Raw genomic sequence first — 25,095 nt, 5'->3', positions numbered from 1 at the left:
TCGGACTTTCTTTTGAAGGAGAAGCAGTTCATGTTTGAAGACAGCAAAACTGAACTTCCGTTTCTAAAATATTAACTAACTGAAAATAATACAAAATTAAGAGGGTGCTCAAATTCAATTAATCGCATTGAATATTTTCATTGCTTTCTATGTGTTGAGAATAAACATTAAACATCTCCAGAAAATTGTACGCTAAATGTCAAAGGTGACTTGTGAATCGGCTAACTGCCAATATTTGAAGACATGGCCAGTAACAGCTGCAATATCCAATAGCCAGCCAAAAATAGAAGTCGATTCTTCAAAAACGGTTTAGATGCTGGTGCTTTAGCTCATGCCCTAAATTTCAGCGTTTGGCTCGTGCCTGCAAGAAAACAATATTTTAACTTTTAAACATATAATAATTTAGCACAACTTACAAGTTGTCGGTACTGCCAGATTTGAAGATGACGATAAAATGCATATGCTTCCACTATTTCGTATCATCTTCAAAAATTGCACAACATGTTTCTTGTTGTCATATGAACTTTAAGTGAACTGACATCAGTGACTCATGATATCACAAAGGAATGAGACACAGAAACTTTCTAGATGTCCAAAGAATGTCTTAAGATCACGAAAAAACTAGCTTGAGCGGATAAGAAATGCTCTTCTTTGCTTAGCAATTGTCACACTTTCACAATTTTGTTAAAGGCAAACTTATTTGGTCATTTTTATCAAAGTTGTTTCCCTATGGAGCTATTTTTATTGTCTGGTGCAAGATTCATTTCTAATAACATTTGTATGATAGAATTGAACAAGTTCGGAACTAGCCGCTACCCAAAACAGTGGATAGCATTTGACAAATTATTGGGATGGCAGGGCTGATTCCCCGAAAAAATTGCATTGCTTTTTCTGTTGCTCCGATTAAAAAGCCGACTTTTTTTCTTAAATTCTTGAAAAAGGTACATCCCCTTGCTATCCAAGCATCCAATACCGTAGAATAGGTACTTTTTCGAACAAACAAAGACTGTATGCCCAAACCAATAGGCACAATGATGAAATTAGTCAACATGGCAACATACCTTTTTCCAACGGACAAATTCAAAACGTATTGAGTTAAATTTCATTAAACATATTAATACGTTATTTCATAGCACGTCTGTGCACTCTTAACTGTACTTTGTATCTTATCTTAAATGAAAGTCATCAATCTAGCAAAATGCAAACCTTCTAAGTCTTGCCCGAAGATCTTTAATTTGCACATTCTTCGTCTCCAGCATCTTCTTCAGATTTTTATACTGAGAAGTTTCTGAAAATTTCTTATCAATTTCCTAAAAAAATTAATCGTATATTGAATAAGAAAGCATGAAAAATTTATTTTAGGAAAAAATACTCTTTAATGTTCATGGAATTCAATTAAGGAATATAAATGTAGAAATAAGATTTTGACCAAGGGTTAGAGATCAAGGGTTACTCTTTTTTTGAGACATATTTCTTAAGATTTATGCATTTTTGTAATGCCTTGCTTGTGTTTCATATTCACAGTGATCTCACAAGAAACCATGGCTTAAGAACAGGAGTCAAGCTTTAACACTGATATCAAAATCTGGAGCGTTCGTTTCCTTAAAAGCACAACTGTGTGCACTAGCAACATTATAAAGTTATATTGCCTACCGTTGCATCTAGCTTTAGCCAAGGAACTTCTTCAGAACTAAATCTAACGTGCATGAAATATAAACTATCATTTGACTGATTTAGTTACCTTGTTTAGAAGCTCAATTTCATGCTGAAGCGCCAACACATAGTGCTACAATAAAAAGTTGAAAATAATCAAAAAGTGTCAGATTTCAGTCAAGAAGGTTGAAGGGATGTCAATAATACGAGAATGAATCGTTCTTCAAAAGTAATGCTTCGCTGCAGGCATTCCTTACTTTGGTATTGGCAAGCTCTTCTTCGGTTGTCTTACATTTCTTCTTTGCAAGATCTTCCGCCTGCAGAATAAAGACATCTAATAGTGATCTGGTCACCGCTCATGCATTGAACAGAACTTCCTCTGTTCACAAATAACATATTCATGCTTAGTTGGTTTTTAAGGTAATCTTCAACGCCAGATGGAAGGAATAGCTATTTATGCGTATATAAGAAATCAAGGCAGTGATAAATCTAATTATACTTTAATCATACAACATAAGCTCAAATCGATAAGCATACTGAAGTCTGCTTGCACTTTTACATCTATCCTTTCAAATCAGCCTAGCTCCTTCTTTTGGGGGGTTTGAAAATTTTTAAAAACATTCAAGCATCAGGGATGTAAGAACTTGAATTTGCAAAGGAAAGTTGCTGAGAGAAAAACAAGCCAGCCCTTTAAAAAGAAAAAGTTGGCAAAGTGAACCCAAAGGATCCTGTAAAGAATACAAATTGCACACATACGTTTCTAAGGTCTTGATTTAAAGTAGCAACTTTGTCGGATAGATCTTGAATAGCGCTTTCGTCAACCTTGGAATTAAAGAAAGATTACGGTGATAGAAAATCACAAATTTGAAAATCTACCAGATTAATCATTGATCACAACACAATTAATTATACATTTACTATCAAAGACAAATGGTTATTTAAAATGGTTTTTCAGAGATCCAAAGCCACATGAACATATGGTAAAAAAATAAACAGTGCTCGACTGTCGAAATATTGAAATGTTCGTTATAAGACGCGTCCAGCTAGGCCTTGTATATATCGTCATGCTTTTTCCGTGACAAATATACTAAAATTATGAATCTTTTCAGACATACCTTAACCGATGAGCTACCTTTGGTATTCAAATCACTTCTTGCTTTGCTCAGATCAGAGGATAACTTTGTCTTTTCGTCAAGAGCATTTGACGCCTTAAATGAAGTTTTAAAAATTCAAGATAACTTTACCAAAATTGATGCTCTCAAGCAGATATTCTAAAAATGATGCTTTCACGTATTATTATAACACTGTGTTCAGGAAAAATTTAGGAAGTGTCCGTTTTGGCATTTTTTAACAGCCTATTCTCCCTATTAACATTCCTGAACAAAATGTTAAAATCTCATTTTCAATCTGTCGTGCATAAAATGAATACCTTCTTCTATAGTTTTTAACTTTGCACAGAAAATGCCCCAATCTGAAAACGCTACTGACGATTTCTGGCAAAAAACGCCAGTTTAATTACATCTTTACCAGGGATACGGAGAATAAAAAGTATACGACAAAACGATTATGAAAATGTGTAAAAAAGTTGTGAAATGTTACTTTTAATTTGTAAGAAAGAAACTAACCAAAGCTACGTGGAACGAAACACGAGGCTTCATGGCAAGATTGCCAAAAAACAACAACTATAAGTGGCTATACAGGCCAAGTGTACGTATTACTAATCATGGTCTAATGACAAGGTTATCCATCCAATTAAGTCCATTGACAAATAATGTGATTAGGTATAATTATCTAAGTCTAAACATTTGACAAAATTAGTTAAAAGGAGATAGAAATGATGTGATATTTTAGACATGAATAATCGTTGTTTGGGTGGGTGCCTAAGCCCAATTTAATTGGCGTTGCCAATGTCTGGGTCACATTATGGATGTTTGGCAGAAATCTGTCAAAAAAAGTTACTGTGCTAAAGAAGTAACGGTTCTGACAAAAATAAAACCAGAAAAGTAGAGGGCGAGGGACTAAAACCAATTGTTTCTTAATCATAATTCTTAACACAAGTACAGCTTCTTCAATTTCAATGTTTTATTCCTACCAGATAAGAGACAAAACCTTTGATAATGAAAGATAAATCTAAATATAGAATAAAATTAGAAATCCCTTGAAATAAAATTTCCACTACCGAAATCTTCAATCAGAATTTATATCTGGGAGATTCTTAACAAGGACACACCTCGCTTGAGGCCGCGAAAATGATTCAGTGGCAATCAACAATTAAATAAGAATGAATTAAAATGAATGAATATCATTCAGCTCGGAGACAGAATGCTCCAAAATGCCAAGAAAAAGCGACGAATTGTATTAACAAGGCGAACGTATCAGATAAACTTAACTAAGCATGTTCACTGAGTGGAATGTCCAACCCAGACGCCGCTGTAACTTGTTTATGCATTTAAATTATTTCATTTCATACATAAAAGACAAAAATTGTGTGCGGTTAATCGGTTTTTCTTCCCCTTAAAAATCTAAAGAAGAACATCGATGTGAAAGATAATGGAATGCTAAAATACTTGGAATACTTTTCATGTCGACCTACATTCAGGTCCCATTTCTGAACAAAACCGAAAGTATAAAGACTGGAAAACAAACAGTAATTTAAATGGCATGAATATTTTTTGCAAAATGTTTTTTGCCATTGAAAATATTTTTGTCATGAAAACCAAGAGATGACAGCTTGTTTACTGTTTAGATAATACTGCATAACCTATACAGCTACAACTCCTGCGAAAATTCTACGGAGAAACTTCGGAAAAAGCAAGGAACCTACTTCTAAGTTGTTGCTGGCTGGTTGTCGAGTTAAGTCTCATAAATACCAACCAGGAATCAATTGCACAACACCGAAAATAATCCAAAACAATATTCTTTAGAGGAGGAGAGGGGGATAACAACAATAACTTTAAAAAATCTACGGAACTTGGCCTTTAGCAGGTGACCCGTAGAAGTTTTCAATGTAGAATATTCTAACTGAATCTCACCTGCTTCTCCAGCATCTGAACTCTTTCTTTCAGCTTTACATTATCTTCTTGTAGCCTATTTATTTCCTGAAAGAAAATAGACATTCTTTAGATGTCACAAATGGCATTATGACTCCACAAGATAATTTTTGGGTACGGAAATAAGAGAAATCAGAAGGAAAAGTTTCAGTGGAAGTTTAGTGAAAGGAAATGCGATTCAACTACAAAGTTGTACAGACGGTAGAACATAAAGCAGTGGTGTCTAAGTTATTCTTAGAAAAAGAGAGGGAAAAGTATTTTCGAGGACTAATTTAGAAGTTTACTTTGTTTGTGCAAACTCTATCCAATACTTGGGACCCTAAGGTCAGTTTTCAAGAATAATTCAGCCATCTCCCCCTAACCTTGAGAGCAATGTTGGTTTACAATAAAACGACACTACGATTCACTGTACGGTTTACTATAAATAAGCAAGTACGCTTTTTTGTGTGACCTGTATAATATTTGCCTAAAGTATCAACAGTGCCCTTGGGAGGGGGGGGGGGGGGGGCAGTAGTAGTGATATTTTGGAACAGAGATGAAACAAGCGAACATGCAACGCAAATTGCTCGGTGATCCAAGTAGTTTTTCAGGCATTGAAGTTGCCACGAAAAAGATAAGGAAAGACAAAAACATTCTTTACTGCTAACGAGATTGAAATTCGTAAAATGAATAATGAATTATGAAAATAAAATAGCCCTCAAATGGGAAACATGCTTCTAAGCACCTTCTTAGACAATATTAGATATCATTTGAAATATTTCAATCTATGACCCAGAAGGCTTTCTGAAACCAGGTCCTCGATTGCTTTGCAACCTTTTTTTGCATTGTTGCAATGTGATCAAATATGCTTTTTTTAACCATGAGTTGATGGCTGCACTCCAAAAGATCTTCTTTTGCTTACAGACATTGATAAAGATATATGGTTAGTGATACGGATTGCAAGGGCACATGTTAATCACTATAGGCGCAGATATTTTAAAAGCCTCACCCCTTTAGTTACCGGAATTTCCTAAACCTAAGAAATAGTATGAGACAGTTCCCCTTGTCCTTAGACGTGGACTGCTACGCTTCTGCATTGCATTTTATACACAACAGACATAAATGATTTAAACAAAATTGTTTCTCAAATTCAAATTTAAACAAAATAATTTTTTAAAAAGCAATAGCAAGCCTATGAGACCAAAAATAGAAGCTGAAAAAGGCAGTTCAAATTAAAGATGAAGTGGTTACGTGCAGCAACTTTAAAACACAGCCCCGTTGGAAAATAATTGCAAGTAACTAAAGTGAAAGCAACTTCGTTTATTCTGGGCATCATAAAAAAATTTGAACACAGGCAGCTGAAATATGGAGTAGAAATATTACCAAAAACCTAATTTATAATCACAATCGTAGCTATCATGAACTTTACTATCATTGGAATAATTACTGATATTAATCACTTACTGTCACTTATAATCGTTAGCATAACCATCATAATCACAATCATTAGCATAGCCACTATATCACAATCATTACCATCACTAATAATCGTTAGCATAACCATCATAATCACAATCATTAGCAAAGCTACTCTATCACAATCATTACCATCACTAATAATCGTTAGCATAACCATCATAATCACAATCATTAGCATAGCTACTCTATCACAATCATTACCATCACTAATAATCGTTAGCATAACCATCATAATCACAATCATTAGCATAGCTACTCTATCACAATCATTACCATCACTAATAATCGTTAGCATAACCATCATAATCACAATCATTAGCATAGCTACTATATCACAATCATTACCATCACTAATAATCGTTAGCATAACCATCATAATCACAATCATTAGCATAGCCACTATATCACAATCATTACCATCACTAATAATCGTTAGCATAACCATCATAATCACAATCATTAGCAAAGCTACTCTATCACAATCATTACCATCACTAATAATCGTTAGCATAACCATCATAATCACAATCATTAGCATAGCTACTCTATCACAATCATTACCATCACTAATAATCGTTAGCATAACCATCATAATCACAATCATTAGCATAGCTACTATATCACAATCATTACCATCACTAATAATCGTTAGCATAACCATCATAATCACAATCATTAGCATAGCTACTCTATCACAATCATTACCATCACTACTATATCACAATCATTACCATCACTAATAATCGTTAGCATAACCATCATAACCACAATCATTAGCATAGCTATAAATAATAATCATAATCACTAGCATAATTTCTAATCATCAGCATAGCTACCATAATTACAACCGTCATTTATAACTTAAATCATTCAAGAGTTTTGAGACAGATTAACATATAATGATGGGTGAAAATGTGCGCTATCGGATGATCACCAAACCTTTTGTTGCAGTTGTATTAAATCCACGAGAATATCTTTCTCAGAGGCAGTGCAAGTGTCACTCATAAGCTGCATCATGCCGCATAGGTCGATAGAAAACCAAAACCAAGCCAACACAAAATAACATGACAATATCAACGAATATTTCTAAAATGGCCAAAGATATCTTGCTGAAAAAATACTTTCTTGACAGAGCGACTAAAATTTTCGTTTATTTCCAAAACATAGCAACAGGGTTAGTTCTGATAAATCTTTAATCATTCCGTTACTTGTTTTGTAAAGCTAGAATGGATAGAGTTTTTTGTGGAAGCAAGTCGAAATAGAATCATTGAAAACAGTTTGGTAGCAAAACACGAAATTTAAAACCACAACTGGGAGATAAGAGCAACAAAAGCCGCATTACATTGTAACACAACTTTGGTTTAATCATTGAAGACACGTGGTTGCTGATTCACATTACAATAGTCGATCAATTTGGTTTAGGTAAAGTTCAGTATTAACAATACTTGCTGAATTGTAGGTGGATAAGTCTTGTTATACCACGCTGTCCTTCTTAACTGGATGCAAGTAATGATGCAATTAAAACTGATGCAAATACAGAGCATCCCCTTGCTAACAAGGGTTCGTCGACATCATTGCGTGCATGGTTCCAACATTTGGCTACGCAATCGTGAACTGACATTTCAATAATTCGGGGCTCTCTTGTTTTCTGATTTTGGAAACAATCCCAACCCTTAGAGTTTCAATGAATGAAAAATAAGTTCCACAGGCTCAATTTAAATCTAAAATGTAATTACGGTCGTCACATACGTTGTTGCATATAGGTACTAGCGCTTCTACCTAAAAAAATTTCCTGAAGGCACACTTTTAGTCAGAAAGTTATTTTATGTGGAAGAGTATTGAGGTTTTTGAACCCTTTTTGCCAACAAAACATGGAAGCACCCAGGTTTCGAAAGTAGGCAATGTAAGAATGTCCACATCTCTTAAGTTCAAACTGGAGTCTCTGATCTCCTAACGAGGCAGATACCCTGGGTACCAGAGCCTCATGAATCCAGGGATAAAGTATTGCAGACAGCTGCGGTAGGGGTGTACCGGATCAGGATTTTCAGAATCCGGCCGGAACCGGATTTACCGGATTTCTTTGTGGAATATCCGGCCGGATTCTACCGGATAATCTGACCATTTATAGAATTTTAAGTAATAAAAAGTTTTGAGCCACTTTGCGAAAAAATGTATAGCGAGAAGATCAAAGAGACCTATTCAGGGTTGCCAGATTGAATTTACAAACGAAGGCTAGACTGGTGAGCAATTTAAGTCAAAATGCTCATAAAAAGGCCAAATCAAAAACTCTCTCAAGAATCCATCGAGCAGGCACTGGTTATATTTCTACGCTTGTGCCTGTTAGATAATTTCTTAATTTTGATAAGAATCTTACTTTTTTCCAAAACCCTTTGCTAATATCAAGATAATATTTAGGTTAGGTGATAAAATTTGAAATTTGGTTAACACTTTGTAGTTAACTACTAACTATTCTATGAATGTAGTAATTATTTATTAATTTTGGACGTCTGCTGAAAAGGCCAACAAGGTCAAATTTTTCCAGGCAATCTAAATCTAAAAACCAAAAATGAAAAATTTGGCCTAAAAAGCCGATCTGGCAACCCTGGATCAAATTTGTGAATTATATCATCCAGTCTTCCTGTTTCGTGATGACGAGCACTTTCATTTCAAATCTGTTTTCAAGGCGCTTGTTTTATCATCGATATTGTTTAGTTGTGGAAAATCCATTTTTGATCACTGTATGAAGGGAGTCTGACTTGGTTTTCCAAATTTTCTTAGTTTCGATTAAAGCTTTGGAAAATCCGGCAACTGGCCGGATTTCGGAAACAAATCCGGCCGGAACCGGATTTTCAAAAAATCAGCGATCCGGCGCCGGATTATCCGGCCTACCGGATATCCGGTACATCCCTAAGCTGCGGTGGCAAAGAATAAAAACTTTTTCTGTGACTATTTTGTAACTATTTTTCTGAGACAAAATAATGGAGACTCTTGTACGAGGCAGAGTAAGATTGACACAGTGATAGCTATAAACCTTGTAATTGTCGTTCAGCATTCTACACAATGATCGTGTGGTCCTTCTTTTTCATTTTATTCCAGCCATGACTTAACACCAATTCTATATGTCAACTTTATCTATTTCGATTAGATTTAGAAAAAGTATCTCGGTTAATCTGCCTCAAGAAGCAGAATGATGTTGGCTTCAATGTCATACTCTATATGCTGCGAAAGTCTTCAAATTTTTATTTTAAAGGTTTAGAAATTGGATATAAATTAGCATTTGCATACATAAAGCTGGCAATTAGAAATGTGAATCTAGCTTTTTATCAGCAATTAATCAAGATGACATCAGGACTAACATGTCTTTCTTAATATAAGTGAATTGCTAACTCTACATCACAGGTCAATCTATAGGCCCCCTAACTTTCGATATCTCATTTTGAAGGCACCAGAACAATGTTATTTAGGAATTAAACTTCAGAGGTAGATAGAGCAAGACCATAAGATAGACTACTGAGGAACCTATCATGGCTTGACCAGCTTCAGACAGGAGAAAAAAAGAAATCCTACATAGAGTTACATTTACAGAAAAAACAGCAAAACAATGCATGCATAAAGTAAATATAGCATGCATTGTTTTGCTGTTATTTTTACACATAAAGCAAGTATAGATATCGATTTATCCTTGGACTGTTCAAAAAGCTGATTACCAATAAAATAAAAAATGATTTAGTCTACAGGGATACAAAATCACAAGGATAACACAGTCTATTTGCTGTATTTATTTGTAAATAATGTATTTGTTTCCAAATCTAAGCCTAATAGGCATGACCTAATTTCCACTGGTATACAAATTGCAATGTTCTATAAACCAAAAAGCAGAGCAAAGAAATTGAAGAGAAAATCGTCTAAAAACCCCTTACCATTTGCAAAAGAGCAGTGTTTCCACCCTCATTCAACGGCTGTAATTTTGACTTTTGAGATAAATTGGGCGCTGTCTGAAAATGAGGAAAAATTTGCATCAATTTATAATACCTGTTGAAAATTAAAATATGACAGAACTCCAAAACATAAATGGCAAAAAATCAAACTACATCATCAGACAACCTTTTTGGCAATATTCAAGCGAAGAACAAAATTATCACCATATATCAAGAGTTGATGTGAATATATGTTTACTAGTCTACAAGTTTTAAACTAATATTAGTCTTTAAGTTTTATAATGCCAGCTCTACTTGAAAGTCCCATTCAAACCAAAGGCAATATCAATAATACAAATATATATATATATAAATATATTCAAAATTGCTTTCAATAGGCAGTTAACAAAACTTAAGTATAAGAACTATGAAATTACTTAAACAACAGTTCCATTCCACTGAAAATCATATAAAACCACATTCCTTCCCAAACTTTGGAGTTTCTGGGAAATCCCTACTATACTAGTTGGTTCTTTTCATTGAAGAGTATCATTTTCCCTTGAAAGATGCAGGCAATCACTGATATGGCACACTTCATTTTCATTACGTTTATTCATTTAAAGCAATGTACATTATTTATAGCCTTAAAAATATATGAGATCTTACCACTGCTTTTGACTTTGAAGCAGAAAATTCATTCTCCTCAAACTGAGCTATCTCTTCTAACAATTTCCTAAGAACATAAAATTCTCATAAAATTACTCTTGGAACAAAATACATTATAATGAGAATTCTCTTGAAATTACATTGGTTTGTGTTAATGACAAATAAAAATGCAATAGCAAAGAAGAATGCTTGCGCAAACATGTCAAGGTGAAGCTTTCAAACTCAATATTAAGTTTAAAATAAACAAGAGACATAAAACATATTTTTCAGAAACCCCCTACAAAGTGAGAGTGGTAGAGAAAAAAAATTACCATTCTGCCAAGGTACTGAAAGCTCACAGTCTACCCTCTACTTTTTTACCAGTTTTTACAGCATTTTGCTCCCAAAGAGCTGATAAGCTACTTCAGCCTACTTTTGTCAATTTATTGAGAATTCTTGCAATTTTTAGTCCCTTCAATTTGGTTGCTCAGAAGACTTGCAGAGAGCAAAAACATTTGCTGCACCTTATCAATCATTAGTTTCTTACTTGGCAGCACTATGTCAATTCCTGATATACCCTAAAGGTCTTTTCCTAGCCTAAGTCAGATCATCAAAGGTTATATCAAAATATTCTCTGACGTTTACGTTTACTATCTAATCAAAATTTTTCATTGCTTCTGATCTTCTTCTCAGGGCTTAAAAAATGACATTTTCAAGCCCTGCTTCTTATAAACAGTTTATGTAAACAAGCTAGTCCATAAATGCAGGTGGAATGGTTTTAGAATAATATGATTCAAATAATATATTTGCATCTAATGTGATCATCAATTTAAGGAGACAGAAAACTGATCTTAAATATTTCTCTTTCATTGCTGTCCACATACATTTCACCTCTCCCTTAGCTACTCCCTTCTTGCCTTTCTTTTCCACTTAGGCCATCTTACCTACCTTAAAAAAAGAAATAATTTCTGCAAAGTAACTTTTTGCAATTCAAACCCTTGAACAGTCATGCTCTGCTCAAAAATCTTTGAGGATAAGAGCCTTAGAGGATAAATACCATATTAACATCTACAATCATAGCAATTAAGGCAGGATTTCCACAAAGTAAATAAAATTGCACTACAGTTAAAATTTTTCCATGTCATTTTTACTTGTTTTTGCTTGTTTCCTAGTTGTTTCCTACTTGTTTTCTAGTTGTTTCTTTTTGTTTCCTAGTTGTTTCTACTCATTTCCCATTATAGTAACTTTGTTTTTGCGATTGACAGCCTTCTTCAAAATATTGTTGGCTTACAGTTTGTGATTAAAAGATTTTTGCACCACTTGATAAAGATGCAGAGACAGAGTTTTGGTAGCAAATTTATAGCAATTTTACAACTAGTTTGAAAATTTTGATGTTTTTTAGGTTCTTTTCTTCCAGTTCTTTAAAATACTCCTCTTTTGGTTTTTTTCTACAGGTAGAAAAGGTATTTTCTTACTTTTTCCCCTTACTCTCTTTCCAATATTTCTCCCTCTCTCTCTTCAAATTTCTTTCCCTCCCCTTATCCTTCCCTCTGGACAAACTTCCTGCAAAGCCTTGCATTCTTTTTCGTCTCTGTAGAAAAAGTGTAATAGATTTAATATTTTACCTATTTTCTAGCTCTGAGATATCAGCCTGCAGCTTCAAATGCCATTTTTCTGCTTGACTGAACAATTGTCTAAGTAGTAAAACATTAGTATGGGCTGCATTTGTCAGCTCAAGCTCAACATCCCCCTTGACAACACCACAGAGGCCCTCCAACATCTCAATAACTTCATCAATGGTATATGTGTCTTCTATAAGCCTGCAATTGCAAAGTTACAGTATTTCAACATTCAATGATATGAAATAATTAACAATAATTTGCACTGCAGCAATAGTAACAAAAAAGGAGCTTTATATCAATCAATTTTTTTATTGAGAGGTATCAGTAGCAACATGAAAACACAATTTCTTAGCCTAATTACTTATTGTTTACATGGTAATCTGTATTCAAAAAAGCAAAGTTTGAAAAAGCCCTTGAGGTCTGATTTTTTGAAAATGCAATTATGTTATATGAAAATGCATCATTCCTATGTAGACAAAAAGACATTCTAATTGCTTTTTTTGAGATAAAGCTGGAATCTTTTGAAAAGGTATCCAAATGTGGACTAAGCCTAGGGTCATGTTTGATACAACTGTTTGATACAGGGTCATGTAAGAAATAGAGAGCCTTGAGTTTTTTAGGAAATTGTTTAAAAGACTGAAAAGCCTGAAAATGCTTACAGAGGAATATTGCATTGAGTACATATTATATTTGTCAGTCAGTAACTCGTAAGTAGCTAACTAACTAACTAACTAACTAACTAACTAACTAACTAACTAACTAACTAACTAGCTAACTAACTAACTAACTAACTAACTAACTAACTAACTAACTAACTAACTAACTAATTATCTAACTAACTAACTAACTAACTAACTAACTTACTTACGAACAAACAGATTTGTATTAAGATAATGTAAATGCTTGTTCTAAGTTGTCAACAGTTAAGATAATTTTTTAACATTGGCAGAGAGAGAGGCATTTCAATACCTAAATTGTAACTTTAAAGACTGTGGACTTTTTTAGATCTTGTTTTGAGGGAAATCAGCATAGGATCATCCAAAATTTTGCACCCATGTCACATGCAAATTCTGATAACAGTACATGAAAGATCAACACGGGTGAGAGAGAACTAAAATCAAAAGAGGGAATCTTATAAATTTAGCAACTGTTTACTTCTAAAGACCTTAAATACTTTTCTAGGAAATTCCTCCAAGATCCAACAATTAAGAAATGACATAATTGCTGTTCTTAAACCATTGGTGTGTGATATATTGATTCTCTTCTTGGTTATTAGACAAAGAAAAACACTTCTTGCTAACTGTATAATTTGAAAAATACTTCTTTACTGAAATAGAAATCAAGACAAATTCAAATTCAAAAACTTTGGACATGAACTTCCTTGCTAAATATTTTTCAAACAAGCTTTTCTGAAAAAATTCTACCACCAGAGGCAACCATTATAAACTTTTTAGAACAAGCAATTGCTTTACCTGCTATCTTTGATGTCACTAAAACAGCTATCAACTGACTTGATTGTCTGTCCTCTATTGTACCTTGCAAAACGAAGGTAGTTGACAATTTCATTCTGGTGGTTTTCATTCAATCCAATTGAGCTCTGTATGAAATAAAACACATTTAGCCACATGCCAGTGATGTTATGTTTAAGAAATTTAACTTAATTTTGCCTTTAATTTTCATGTCTCAATATATCTAAAGTCATAGAAAAAGAAATCTACTAAAATTACCTACAATCATTGCCAAAAGATTGATTTGGAGATTAGAAAATATGCAGTGATGCTGGAAGCATGATGGGGCAAAGGGGGCAGACAAGGCATGAAGATGGTAATTAGGGAAATAAGTCATGTAAAAAGGAGGGGGTACAAGATAATATTGTTTATTTTAAAGAGTAAATTTTTGCTATTTGACATATTTCATATTTCATTTCTAGGGTTGCCCTTCAACAAAGTTGATATACAATAACATCTAATTTTTGCATCCTTTGATCAGACGAAAATTTTAAATTTCTATGAAGGTTCATTCTTATTCTTTTAAAAACAAACTTACAGTCTACAGTCAAAGGTAAATAAAAAATAGGACATCAATGCCTGCCTTTTGCTTAAATGTTTCTTCTTTGATTTAATTTAATTTTTGAATTTTTTAACAAATCAATAGAAAAGCAAAATAGTCAAGCCAAACATTTAAAGACAACTAAAAACTACATTTTTTGATATGCCTTGCTTAATCCTTCAACCCTCCCTGCCTCTTTGGTCGTTGGCAATACAACTTAAAAATGCCAAAACGTCACTTGTTCTTGGATAATTTCTAATCCGTTTGCTTTTTAATCCTATTAGATTCTTACAAGGGAATGATATAATTTAAGTGACTTGGTTTGGTTGACTAAGTATAGAATCTTCTAGAGCAAGACCAAAGGTTTGTGACCGTTATACAACAGCTATAAGCCTGCTGGATGTAGGCAAATGTGTTATTTAGAGATCAAGGTTGTGCAGAAATTGGTACCTACCATTTTGCGGTGGTAGAATGTTACTTCAGACGGAAGAACAGCTGCATGGGATTCTAACAACGTCCCCGGAAAATGTTTTGCCTGGGTAAGTGTTGCGGACTGTTGTTGCGAAGCACCTGCAAAAATTGTGAATGAATATTTTACAGAACAGCTTTGCAGACCAGCCTCCTATTCAGCCGATTGTTATGTGACCAAGTAGAGGCACGCAGGATAAGTTGAACGAACAACATTTTACAAAAAAGTATTGAACGTTTGTAAAATTTGAGCATAAAATGATGAGTAAAGGTTTATTAAATGTTTCGAAAATTTCTGGCAAGTTTAACAATTCTGGCACAAAATATGAAATGGTGCTTGGTAAACAGCTCGAAAAAAATAAACAGTTACAAATCAAAAAGAGGAAGGCCTAAATGAAGTCCCATTCACATGAATGATTTTTGCTTGAAACTTCTTTTCAGTTGAAGCAGCCTGCCATTCGGTTGGGCCGTGGCATTGGCAGAGTAAATGCAGTAGCTGGGGGGGGGGGGCAAAGGTGAGCTTAGCAAGGGAAAATTGGGGTCCACACCCTTTTGAACGTCATAAAACGCGCTTTTTCAAAGATAATTTTTAGCATTGGGAGGGGCAGGGACGCCGGAACGATCAAAGGGCAAGGGGACAAGCTTGAGTAGAAGGGCCTTTGAAAGAAAACTCCCAGCTACTAATTCTTTCTGCTAACTGCCATTTTATTTCGATCTTCTGTAGGTAACTTAAAAATTGGCTTACTTTTGGCATGAGAATTTATTTTACAAGTTTTGAGAAATGTCGTCATGAATTAAGCACTGCAATCAGAATTTCATGTGAATCTCTCTGATTATTACAATTGGGCGGTTTAAAGCAGAAGTGTAGTGCTAGGGGGGCTCAGGGGGGCTCACTTAAATGTTTGCCAGTTAGCAAAAAAAATAAGGACTGATTGAGTAACAAACTCGGCGTTAACTTGTTCTTTGACTCAAGCCATAGCATTAAAATAATGCGATGTGAATGATACTTCAACGGGGGTTGCTGCATCGTCTTAAAGATTCATTTACCGAATAATCTAGTTTTTTGCTTGCGCTGGACTGTCTAGTATAAAACACGAACAGGTAAGGTATTGCCTCATGGAATGAAAAATTGACATAAAAAAAAGTCAATAAAATGGCAAGAATTAGCCAAACATAATGGACGAATAAACTTCGAATATCAAATGGTTCTCAGAAAGGAAGGCAAAGTTGATGCAAAAAGAGAAAAGGACTAATCACTGGTTTCTTGGAAAGCAAATTAAAAAAATGCAACTTCTGGTAGCATTTGATTGAAACGGTCTTCGAAATGACAAACCTTAAAGTTTTGTGAAAAATACAGACAGCAAACCAATTTAGAGGATGATTACACAAAAATTAAAGGAAACCTTCTTGCTATGATTTAGCTGTAGCATCATGATTAAGATATCAAATTTTCGTATATAGAAATGATTCGCTTTGGCTTTATTTGTCGCTAACCAAGTTTTTCCATTTTGAATTTTTGATAGAAATTTGTACAATCCGATAGACGTTCAATGTATTCCGCATGTGAGCCAAAATTTCTAAAAATCGAATCTGTGCACCTTCCTTTCTAGTTTGCTATTTTTAGGTCTACCATCTTTAGTTTAAGTTTCAGTAAAGATAAGGCTTCCTCACACCTCAGATATTCTGTAATTTAAACTTACTATCCTTTATGCATCTTAGGTTAGTTTTCTTATAACTTTTAACTCTTCGAGAAATCTCTTGTGTAAATTACTGAAATCCATATCAGACAGAATTTTTATTATTTAATATTGAATTTCAATTAGTGCACTCAGCGCCATTTTGTAATCAACAGCTCAACTTTGCTATTAGTGCTACATATGTTATGTTGCTTAGAAATTGATCGATTATGATGAAATGCTCACTTGACCACGCCCTGATTTTCAGACCACACCCACCTGGGGCCCTCCAGGTATTTGTGGCCGGGTAAAAATTCTGAGCCAGTCCGCCACTTCTCTTGCCTCTCTTGCCCTTCCTATCAAAAGGCAACAGGGGTGGTTGACCCCCGCACCCCCTTCTCTAGCATCCCTGGGGACCGTCTGCCCCAGGGGCAGATCCAGAGCAAACTTGAACGAGGGCCAGTTGGTAGTGGGGGCGCTGAAAAATTGTCAAGAAATGGTGACGAGAGTACGCTGTATACAACAATTTCAGATCCGTTTTTGGAATAAACAACATAACTTTGAGGTAATCCTTGAAGCAAATTAACCTATCGGTCTCAGAAACTTTTTCGCATTCTTTAAAAGGGGCGCACAATTTCTAAAAAAAGGGGCGCCAGACTTGCTGCAACTCGTCGAGGGAGGGGCAACTGCCCCTAGCTGCCCCCCTTAATCCGCCACTGGTCCGCCCCCTCTTGCATTCCCCTCGCTGTGCTACTGAGAATCTTGTACTTGGGAAAATCCAGGGTGCATTCCATGTAGTTTACGCCGGAGATCTCCGGCGTGGACTTAGCTTTTTCCTCGGCGTAGCGGCGTGAAATTTGCTATTTGCGAGCCTTGGCGCATTGGCGTACGTGATAAATTTTCGCGATCGGCGTAGCAAAAACGGTACTTGTACAGAATACGTGAGCAGCCTGATTATATTGATATGGACAGTAAAAGCAATGCAAACTATAGATTAATCGAAAGCTTGTATGTTTTACAATTGGCGTAGCAACTAGAATAGGTTGAAATTTCTCTGGCGTGGGTCTAACATGGAATGCACCCTGGGGGAAAATTACACCCATTGCTCAGTTCCATCATGCGCGACAATGTTTTCATAAAGATAAATGCTTCTTCGGTTTCAATTTCATTGACAAATTACCTAACTGCATTGCTATCCAAAAAGAAAAAGAAGCTCAATGAAAAAGACAGAAGGGCGTAAAGATATTTAAAATGTTTTGTTTAAAAAATAAGAACGACTGCCTATAGTTTTTCGGACCCCTTTGATTTGTAGGGCTGCGGAAACTTCTGGAATCAATGAAATACATGAAATCAGCCAATCAAAGAGCATTCAATTCAATATGATATGTTTCCGGCCTAGCCATTTGGTTGTTTTTGTACAGAACTTTTAGAGGGGTGAGAGCTGTTGCCCACCTGGAAGTGAAATTTCGAAACACAAGAAGATTTCAGTTTCAAAAATGACAATCGATAACACTACAACAACCGTTTTATTAAAAGAACAAGGAAATACGCATTTTAAAGTCGGCGAATATGAAAAAGCGACAGAGTTTTACTCGAAGGCCATCGAAGCATGTGAAAACAGTGGTGTTTCGCAAATGAAGAATGACTTGGCTGTTCTTTACAAAAACAGATCTGCTTGTCATTTGAAGAGAGAGAAATTTGAAGATGCCGTGAATGATGCTACTAAGTCTTTAGAATTGGTCAAAAATGATCCTAAAGCGTTATTCCGTCGAGCTCAGGGAAACGAGAAGCTTGGGAATCTGGAGGATGCATTGAAAGATGCTAAAAATGCATATCAGCTCGAGCCTAAAAATTCGGCACTTCAAGATCTACTTCGGAGGATCACAGTCACGCTGCAATCGAAAGTGGGCAAAACACAGTCTACTGAAGGGATGGTACAGGAAATGATCCAGGCTATTTTGGATTCAAGCACAAAGGAGGAAAAGAGACAGCAAGCATTGAATAATCTAACAATCCTTGCACACCAACACGCAGGGAGTGGTGTGATGTATGAGACAAAAGCCCTTCAAAAACTAAAGCCACTGATATTTGGTGAGATTCCAAATGATGTTGTTTCATTTTTGAAAATGGTTCATGGACTGTGCAAGGAAAATTTCGAGAGGTCCATGGCAATGATGCAGCTGCTGCCTGTTGAGGAGCTGAGAAAAAGTTTGGGAAAGTTCACTGGAAATATTGATGTTGTTTCAAACTTGTTGTCTGTTGTTACTGAGGTCATTATAACAATGGTTGACTTTGCAAAGAAAAAGCATCCAATATCACCTGAAGATTGGGAGAAGTGGGTGATGAAGAATGAAAACAATGAAGCTGTCAAGGTCTTCTTAGAAGGTATGACAGAATATAAAGATCTTATGATGTCACTTACTGGGAACCTTACAAATCCTCATTTATCAGCAGATGCAAGGGACTGTACTATTGATGCATTGGTCAGACTACTTCCACTTCACAAAGCAATAGCAGATTTTGTCCTTGAAAATGGAGGTGTCACTAGTTTATTACAAGTAGCAGCATGCTCTGGAACAGTAAGAACAAAAGGGACACCAACATTAGCAGTGTCTGAAACAACTCACACACATGTAGCTGTTGCATTGTCAAATATCTACACTTCTATGGTTGTCATTCAAAAACAAAGAGAAAATTTCAATAGCCAGGCAAATACAACTATTTCAAAGTATTTTGACGAGTTTAAAGTTTCCCAAAATGTAAAAGGACTTGCAGGATTAGTGACTATTTTGGAAGGTTCACCTGAAACGGCTGAAGAAATTGCTTCAAAAGATTCAATTTTGCAAAGGGTATTAAAGTTAGCAGAGTCAGATGATATTGAAGTTAAAATTCTGGCTGGTGAAGTTTTGGCCTATGCAGCTAGTGTGAAAAAAATTTGTGTTGCACTTCGCAATGATGGTATGGGCATTTTGAAGACCCTTTTCAAATCAGATGTTGAAAGGCTTAAGGCTAGAGGACTTGTGTGCATGTCAAAGGTGGGGATGACAGGTGCAGGAAATATAAATGAACAGCATTTGTCTGAGGATGGCATATTGCAACTATATAATGCTTCGTTAAAGTTTTTGATGGACAAGACTAAAGATTTCCAGTTTAAGAAACTGGCAGTTGAAGCATTGGCATTTCTCACAATGGATGCAAACATAAAAGAAGACATGGTCACAAATACCAAAGCACTTGATGCCTTGTTTGAGTTAGCAAAGTCTGGAGATAGTACTACAGTTTATGGTGTTTGTAACTGTCTTGTCAACCTGACAAACAGTTTTGATAAGCCTGAGAAATTTGAGGAACTTGAGAAAATAGCAGAGTATGCACAGCATAGTGTTCCTAAGCTTGATGAGAAAGATGGTGAGGAATATGTCAAGAAGAGAATTTCTGTCCTTGTAAAAGCAGGGATAACTACAGCACTGGTACATTTGGTAGGAAAAATTGATAGTAATGCTAGCAAAGAATCAATTGCAAGAATATTTCATGGAATTGTTACAGAACAAGAAAACAGAGGAATTGTAGTTCAGCAAGGCGGGGGAAAAGCTCTTATCCCATTAGCCTTGTCTGGAACTGATACTGGAAAAGATCTTGCTGCACAAGCTATTGCCAAGATTGGAATAACAACAAATCCAACTTTAGCATTTCCTGGGCAAAGATGCTTGGAAGTTGTAAGGCCACTCATCAGATTGCTTGGACCTGACAAGAAAGGCTTACAACAGTTTGAAGCTTTAATGGCATTGACAAATCTTGCACAAGTTGGTGATGACATTCGCAGGCGCATCATAAAGGAAAAAGGCATTATAGGCCTAGAGGTTTTTATGTTTGAAGAGCATGAGCAGCTGCGTCTAGCAGCCACAGAATGCATGTGCAACATGGCAATGTGTGATGATATAGTTAAATTGTATCTTGATGAAACATCAACAACTGAAAGACTGAAACTGTTAGTTTTGTTTTCAGGAGAAGTAGAGGAACCAAAGCTGGTTCGAGCAGCAACAGGTGCTCTAGCTATCTTGTCAGCCAATGAGGAAATATGTGGTAAGATATTGACTTTCAAAAGTTCAATAGATATACTGAAGCAAATATTGGTATTTCAAGATTTAGAAATACAACACAGAGCAGTCTACATTGTTGCAAATATGCTGGAAAGCTCAAAAGATGTTGCAGAAAAGTTGATAGAAGGAGAAGTATTTGAAATTTTGCTAGCCTTGATGCAAGTTGAAGGAGAAGGAACCAAATCTGTGAAAGAACATGCAAAACGTGGACTTAAGGCAGCCCAACATTGGGGTCTTATCAAGGAAAATAAATAGAATCTTTTCAAAGGGATTGTTGACTTTTTTACCCTAATGCATAACATAATGACACACTTTAATAGTTTTGTATTTTAGTAGTGAAAACTGATGGTTGTTTTTAGCACTTTTTACCCATTGTTTCTGGAACACAGTTGTTGGAATATTGTCTAGTGTTTGACTCTATAGTTTGAAAGAAATGTCTTGAATATATGTTTGCAATTTGTTCTACATGGGAGCAATGCTGTCGAGAGGGAGATATGTAAATTCCCAGGGCCCAGGTCTCAAGAAGGGCCTGCAAAAAGTTTGCTGGCGCTGAAGCCCCCTCTCGCCCCTGCTACTACTCCTGAACAAGACCACATATTGTTTATAGCCCCAGGGCCAGAGCTTGCTCTCTACAGGCCAGCATAGGAGCACCAGGGCTTTAATTTTGTAGAAAGGGAAGCCAAAACTAAAAACCTGGGCCAAATAGTATATCCTGATTGGCTGTTACTTGAAAAGGTGTTGACATTTTCTATTTAAAGGTTTAGTAATGCTTACTTCCTTAATGTTCATAAGTAGCATAAAATAGTTTGTCAATTGCCTGTGGTAAGGTGCAAACATTCTTGATAAGATGATGCTAGGGGAACCAATTCAGGCTTTTGGCTTTGCAATAGTATGTTTTCACAATAATTGTTGGAAGAAAATTCCCCTGTAGAATAATACATGTTTGTAGCAATATTTCTGAATGCTCTGGATCGGCAGGGGCAGATCCAGAACAAATTTGAAGGAGGGGCAGTTCGTAGTGGAGGGCGCTGAAAAATTATCAGCAATTAGTGACGAGTGTACGCTGTATACAGCAGTGCAGACTCTAACTACTGACAGAAGGCTCTCTATTCACTTTGTAAGGAAATTTTCAAAATAATTGTTTTTTACTTTGAGGTAATCCTTGAAGTGAATTAGCCTATGAGTCTTAGAAACTTTTTCACGTGATTGTCAAAAGATGCGCCAGACTTGCTTAAACTCTGTGAGGGGGGGGGGGGGCAACTGCCTGACGACTGGCAACTTTGGGAAAACTGGGGGCAGTTCTTGGCGGGATTTATTTTATATTTCGTCTAAATTCGATGAGAACATGTTGCAGGAGGGGTAATATTTTGGCAATATGCAGTTTGTGATGTTATCCTATGATTTGGAAACTGCCTTTATGTAACCAAAATTTAGTTATGGGCGTTCCCTGAAAGTAAAAGAGCATTTACTGGCGGTAAAAAAATTGTTTCGTCCCCCTAGAGCCTAATGGCTGGCTCCGCTCTTGAGACATCAGCACTAGAATATTGTAAAAATTTCTAATCCAAGGGCAGGACCAACAGGAGATGAGTGGAGTGCTCAGAGAAGCGTTAGACTGAAAACGCTCTTTCTTAAAGATATTCTGAAAAACAGTAATGAAACAGTTTATCTCATCCCGGGGGGGGGGGGTTACTCCCATTATAGCCTTACAGGGGGGTCCAGCCTAAATGGTAGTATTTTTTGACAATAACCCTCAAATGGTAGCATAAAACAGATGTTATGTCCATGGTAGCATCCATTTCTTTGTGCTCCCTTGATCCTTGTTTGACAAATCTCTTCACAATTGACTGTTGTTGTTTCGAGAAAGATCAAATCTTGTTCATTATCTATAATAAATTGTAAGCTAAACTAAGCAGTTGAGTTATTATCGAAAATGGGCCATTTGGTAAGACCCTCAAACCGACTGGACCCCCTGTCAGGCCTTACTAGGAGTACAATTGTGTTTTTAGGCACAATTGCTTTAAAAGGTGCATTTCCCCGTGAACTTGAATCACTTATATTCAAAATTTTCTTCACCCTTCTGCGGCAACCATGGTACCGCCTCGGGCAGTAAATTGGCCGAGACGCATACTTACCACTAAAGAATTGAGCAAAAAATTCTATGTTTTCACATACATAGCCCCCCTTTCATCCGCCATTTCACGTTCTATACTGATTTGAACAGCACTATCTAGTCTACTATCAGACATTGAAACACAAATGTAGCTATTGATTATCAGGATGAAGATGAAATTGACACGAAACTTTTCGATGAGACAAAAAACCAAACTTTTCATGTAGGCTTTTAGATTTTTCTTCCTTCTAAGCTTTTATCATTTGTAACATCTGATTTATGAGAAGAAACAAGTGACGAATGACAACAAGAAGCAATCAGCATCAAAATGGTGTGTCCCTAAGAATTCAATTTTCCTGGCCCATTAAACCATTCCACCACAATTTTTTCGCTAAAATTTTCATAAGTGGATTCTACCATCTTACACCTTAAAATCTAAATGTATTTTTGGGGTTGAACTCAATGTCAAGTTTTTATACTCATGTTTAGCGTTCCATTGTTTTCACAGTTTAGTATGTCGTTTTTGATACAGTTTGATACGGTAGGGAGCGGTCGTGAAGGATCTCCTATATAGGGTGGTGGTGGACAATATTTGAATGGACCATGAAAAATTTCGCCAAACCTTTCTGGGGCTATAAAAAAATTTTGCTCATTTGTAAGGGGCCATAAAAATTTAATTATAAAAAATGATATTTTCCAAATTTGCAAATGACGAATATTGCGCACTTATGCTAACAATTTGCACTCTTGTAACACCAAATGTTGGAAAATGTTTAATAGAAATAAGGAAAGGAAGACGAAGTGAAAGATTAAGGAGCGCAAGGAAGATGATAGGAAAGTTATGTCGATTATGACTGGCAGGAGTGGCCAAATATGTGGCCGGCCGAAAATTTGGCCTGCTGCTGAAGTCGACCACATTACACTTTCGTGACAAAAGTATTAGGACGATCGCCTCGAAGCAAATGTGGTTAATCCTTTGCTCAAAGAACAGCATAGAAAATCGATGGAACATAACGAGATTGCTGGTTGAGATTTTTGATGGCAATTTTACCCGATTGTTAAAATAAACATACATTTTATAAATTGCAAAAAAGTAAACATTATAGACAAGTAACATTTGCTTTATTTTATATTTTGTCAGATGACCTCCAATCTAGGCAGCCACCATTTGCATTGATTCTCACTGAAATAATTTTCCAACGAAAAATCTTCGGATACAGGAGGAAATATAAACAAAATTTTAAAAAAGCTTATTTTTGGTCTTAGAAGATTCCATTTCTAGTATTTTTGAATGAAAACCGATTGTTTTCAACTACATCAAGGCTTTGACTTTGAGGGGATTATTGAAAGACCATTATGTTATTGTTTTTGGAAATTTATGTCACAATTGCAACCTAACAAGGTTTAATGTCTTGCTTGAAAATAAATAGTCTTTGCAGAGAATCATTAGTTGTTTCTGTACTCTCCTGGGGACTTTCCACAAATAATTGGACAAAATATTCAGCATTGATTGACTCCGCATACAACACCAGTTTGCAGATGCCATTAGGCCCAACCAATAGTTGGCCTTCCCTGGCCTACCATTCTTTTAATTTTAGTCGGCATTGTTAACTTATTGTTCTTGTAAATAACATGTGTTGTAGACTTGCTGCAACCAAACTTTCTTGTAGTTTCAGCAAACAAGTGACTCTCTAGTCCCAAATATTTTATTGCTTCTCGTTTTCTTTCTGGTCGTTTTTGTGTTTTCGGTATTGAAATTAAAACATTGATATTTTCAATTACTCCCTGACATTTTGTTACTTTTCTATCATAGAAAGGTAGGAAATAAACTGAATTTGTTAGGAATTGCGTTTTTGCTGACGCCATTTCTAGAATCCCGCCAAAACAGCAAGATTTGTTTAATCAATGTTAGAACGCTAGTTTTGGAGCCGCCATTTTGTTATTCATCGTCCTAATACTTTTGTCACGTGAGTGTAGTCGTTGCGTTTACACGGGGCCGCTTATGACTTTCGCAATGTGTCAAAAGCTTGGCGCAAGAATCGTTATAAAGAAAAAGCTAACAAAAGAGCTTCTCTCATTCGCTTTCTCTGTTCCCGTATGCTATCTTTGCAAAATGCTTTTTAAGGAGGATGGCTGACATATTTGCTATCAATGATTGGAAATTTGCGCCGTTTGCTACGCTTTTAGAATTGTTTTGAAATGAATCTTTCGACGAAAGTCGTTCATATTTCCAGCAAAACAAACAATAAGCAAAAGTTACAAACGAAAAATCATTAATTGACTGAGCGTTCATTGTCAAAAGATTTTTGTGTGTGTATTCTCTTAGCATTAATTTTTATGAAGTCATCGC

At 35.7% G+C, this 25,095-nt stretch overlaps 3 protein-coding genes across 3 annotated transcripts in view; 2 read left to right on the top strand and 1 right to left on the bottom strand.

Moving 5' to 3' along the window:
- Nucleotides 1–25,095, top strand: part of LOC135682338 (aladin) — a 310,265-nt gene that overhangs the window by 245,766 nt on the left and 39,404 nt on the right. The window lies entirely within an intron of this gene.
- On the bottom strand, nt 61–14,962 carry LOC135682312 (leucine zipper transcription factor-like protein 1). The gene is made up of 12 exons (XM_065197153.2): nt 14,849–14,962; nt 13,818–13,942; nt 12,349–12,543; nt 10,745–10,811; nt 10,082–10,156; nt 4,686–4,751; nt 2,769–2,861; nt 2,410–2,475; nt 1,911–1,970; nt 1,742–1,786; nt 1,207–1,310; nt 61–361 (listed from the first exon to the last, which is right to left on the bottom strand). Exons 1-12 carry the CDS (start codon nt 14,849–14,851, stop codon nt 337–339), a joined length of 924 nt encoding a protein of 307 aa, XP_065053225.2. The 5' UTR covers nt 14,852–14,962; the 3' UTR covers nt 61–336.
- Nucleotides 17,928–21,069, top strand: LOC135682539 (protein unc-45 homolog B). The gene has a single exon (XM_065197472.2). It carries the CDS (start codon nt 18,035–18,037, stop codon nt 20,888–20,890), a length of 2,856 nt encoding a protein of 951 aa, XP_065053544.2. The 5' UTR covers nt 17,928–18,034; the 3' UTR covers nt 20,891–21,069.

This window comes from Rhopilema esculentum, chromosome 16, assembly GCF_057945365.1.
Source record: "Rhopilema esculentum isolate cy_ngs chromosome 16, ASM5794536v1, whole genome shotgun sequence".
Taxonomy (NCBI): Eukaryota; Metazoa; Cnidaria; class Scyphozoa; order Rhizostomeae; family Rhizostomatidae; genus Rhopilema; species Rhopilema esculentum.
Note: the sequence above shows the minus strand (reverse complement) of the source record. Positions and strands in the feature narration are given on the sequence as shown.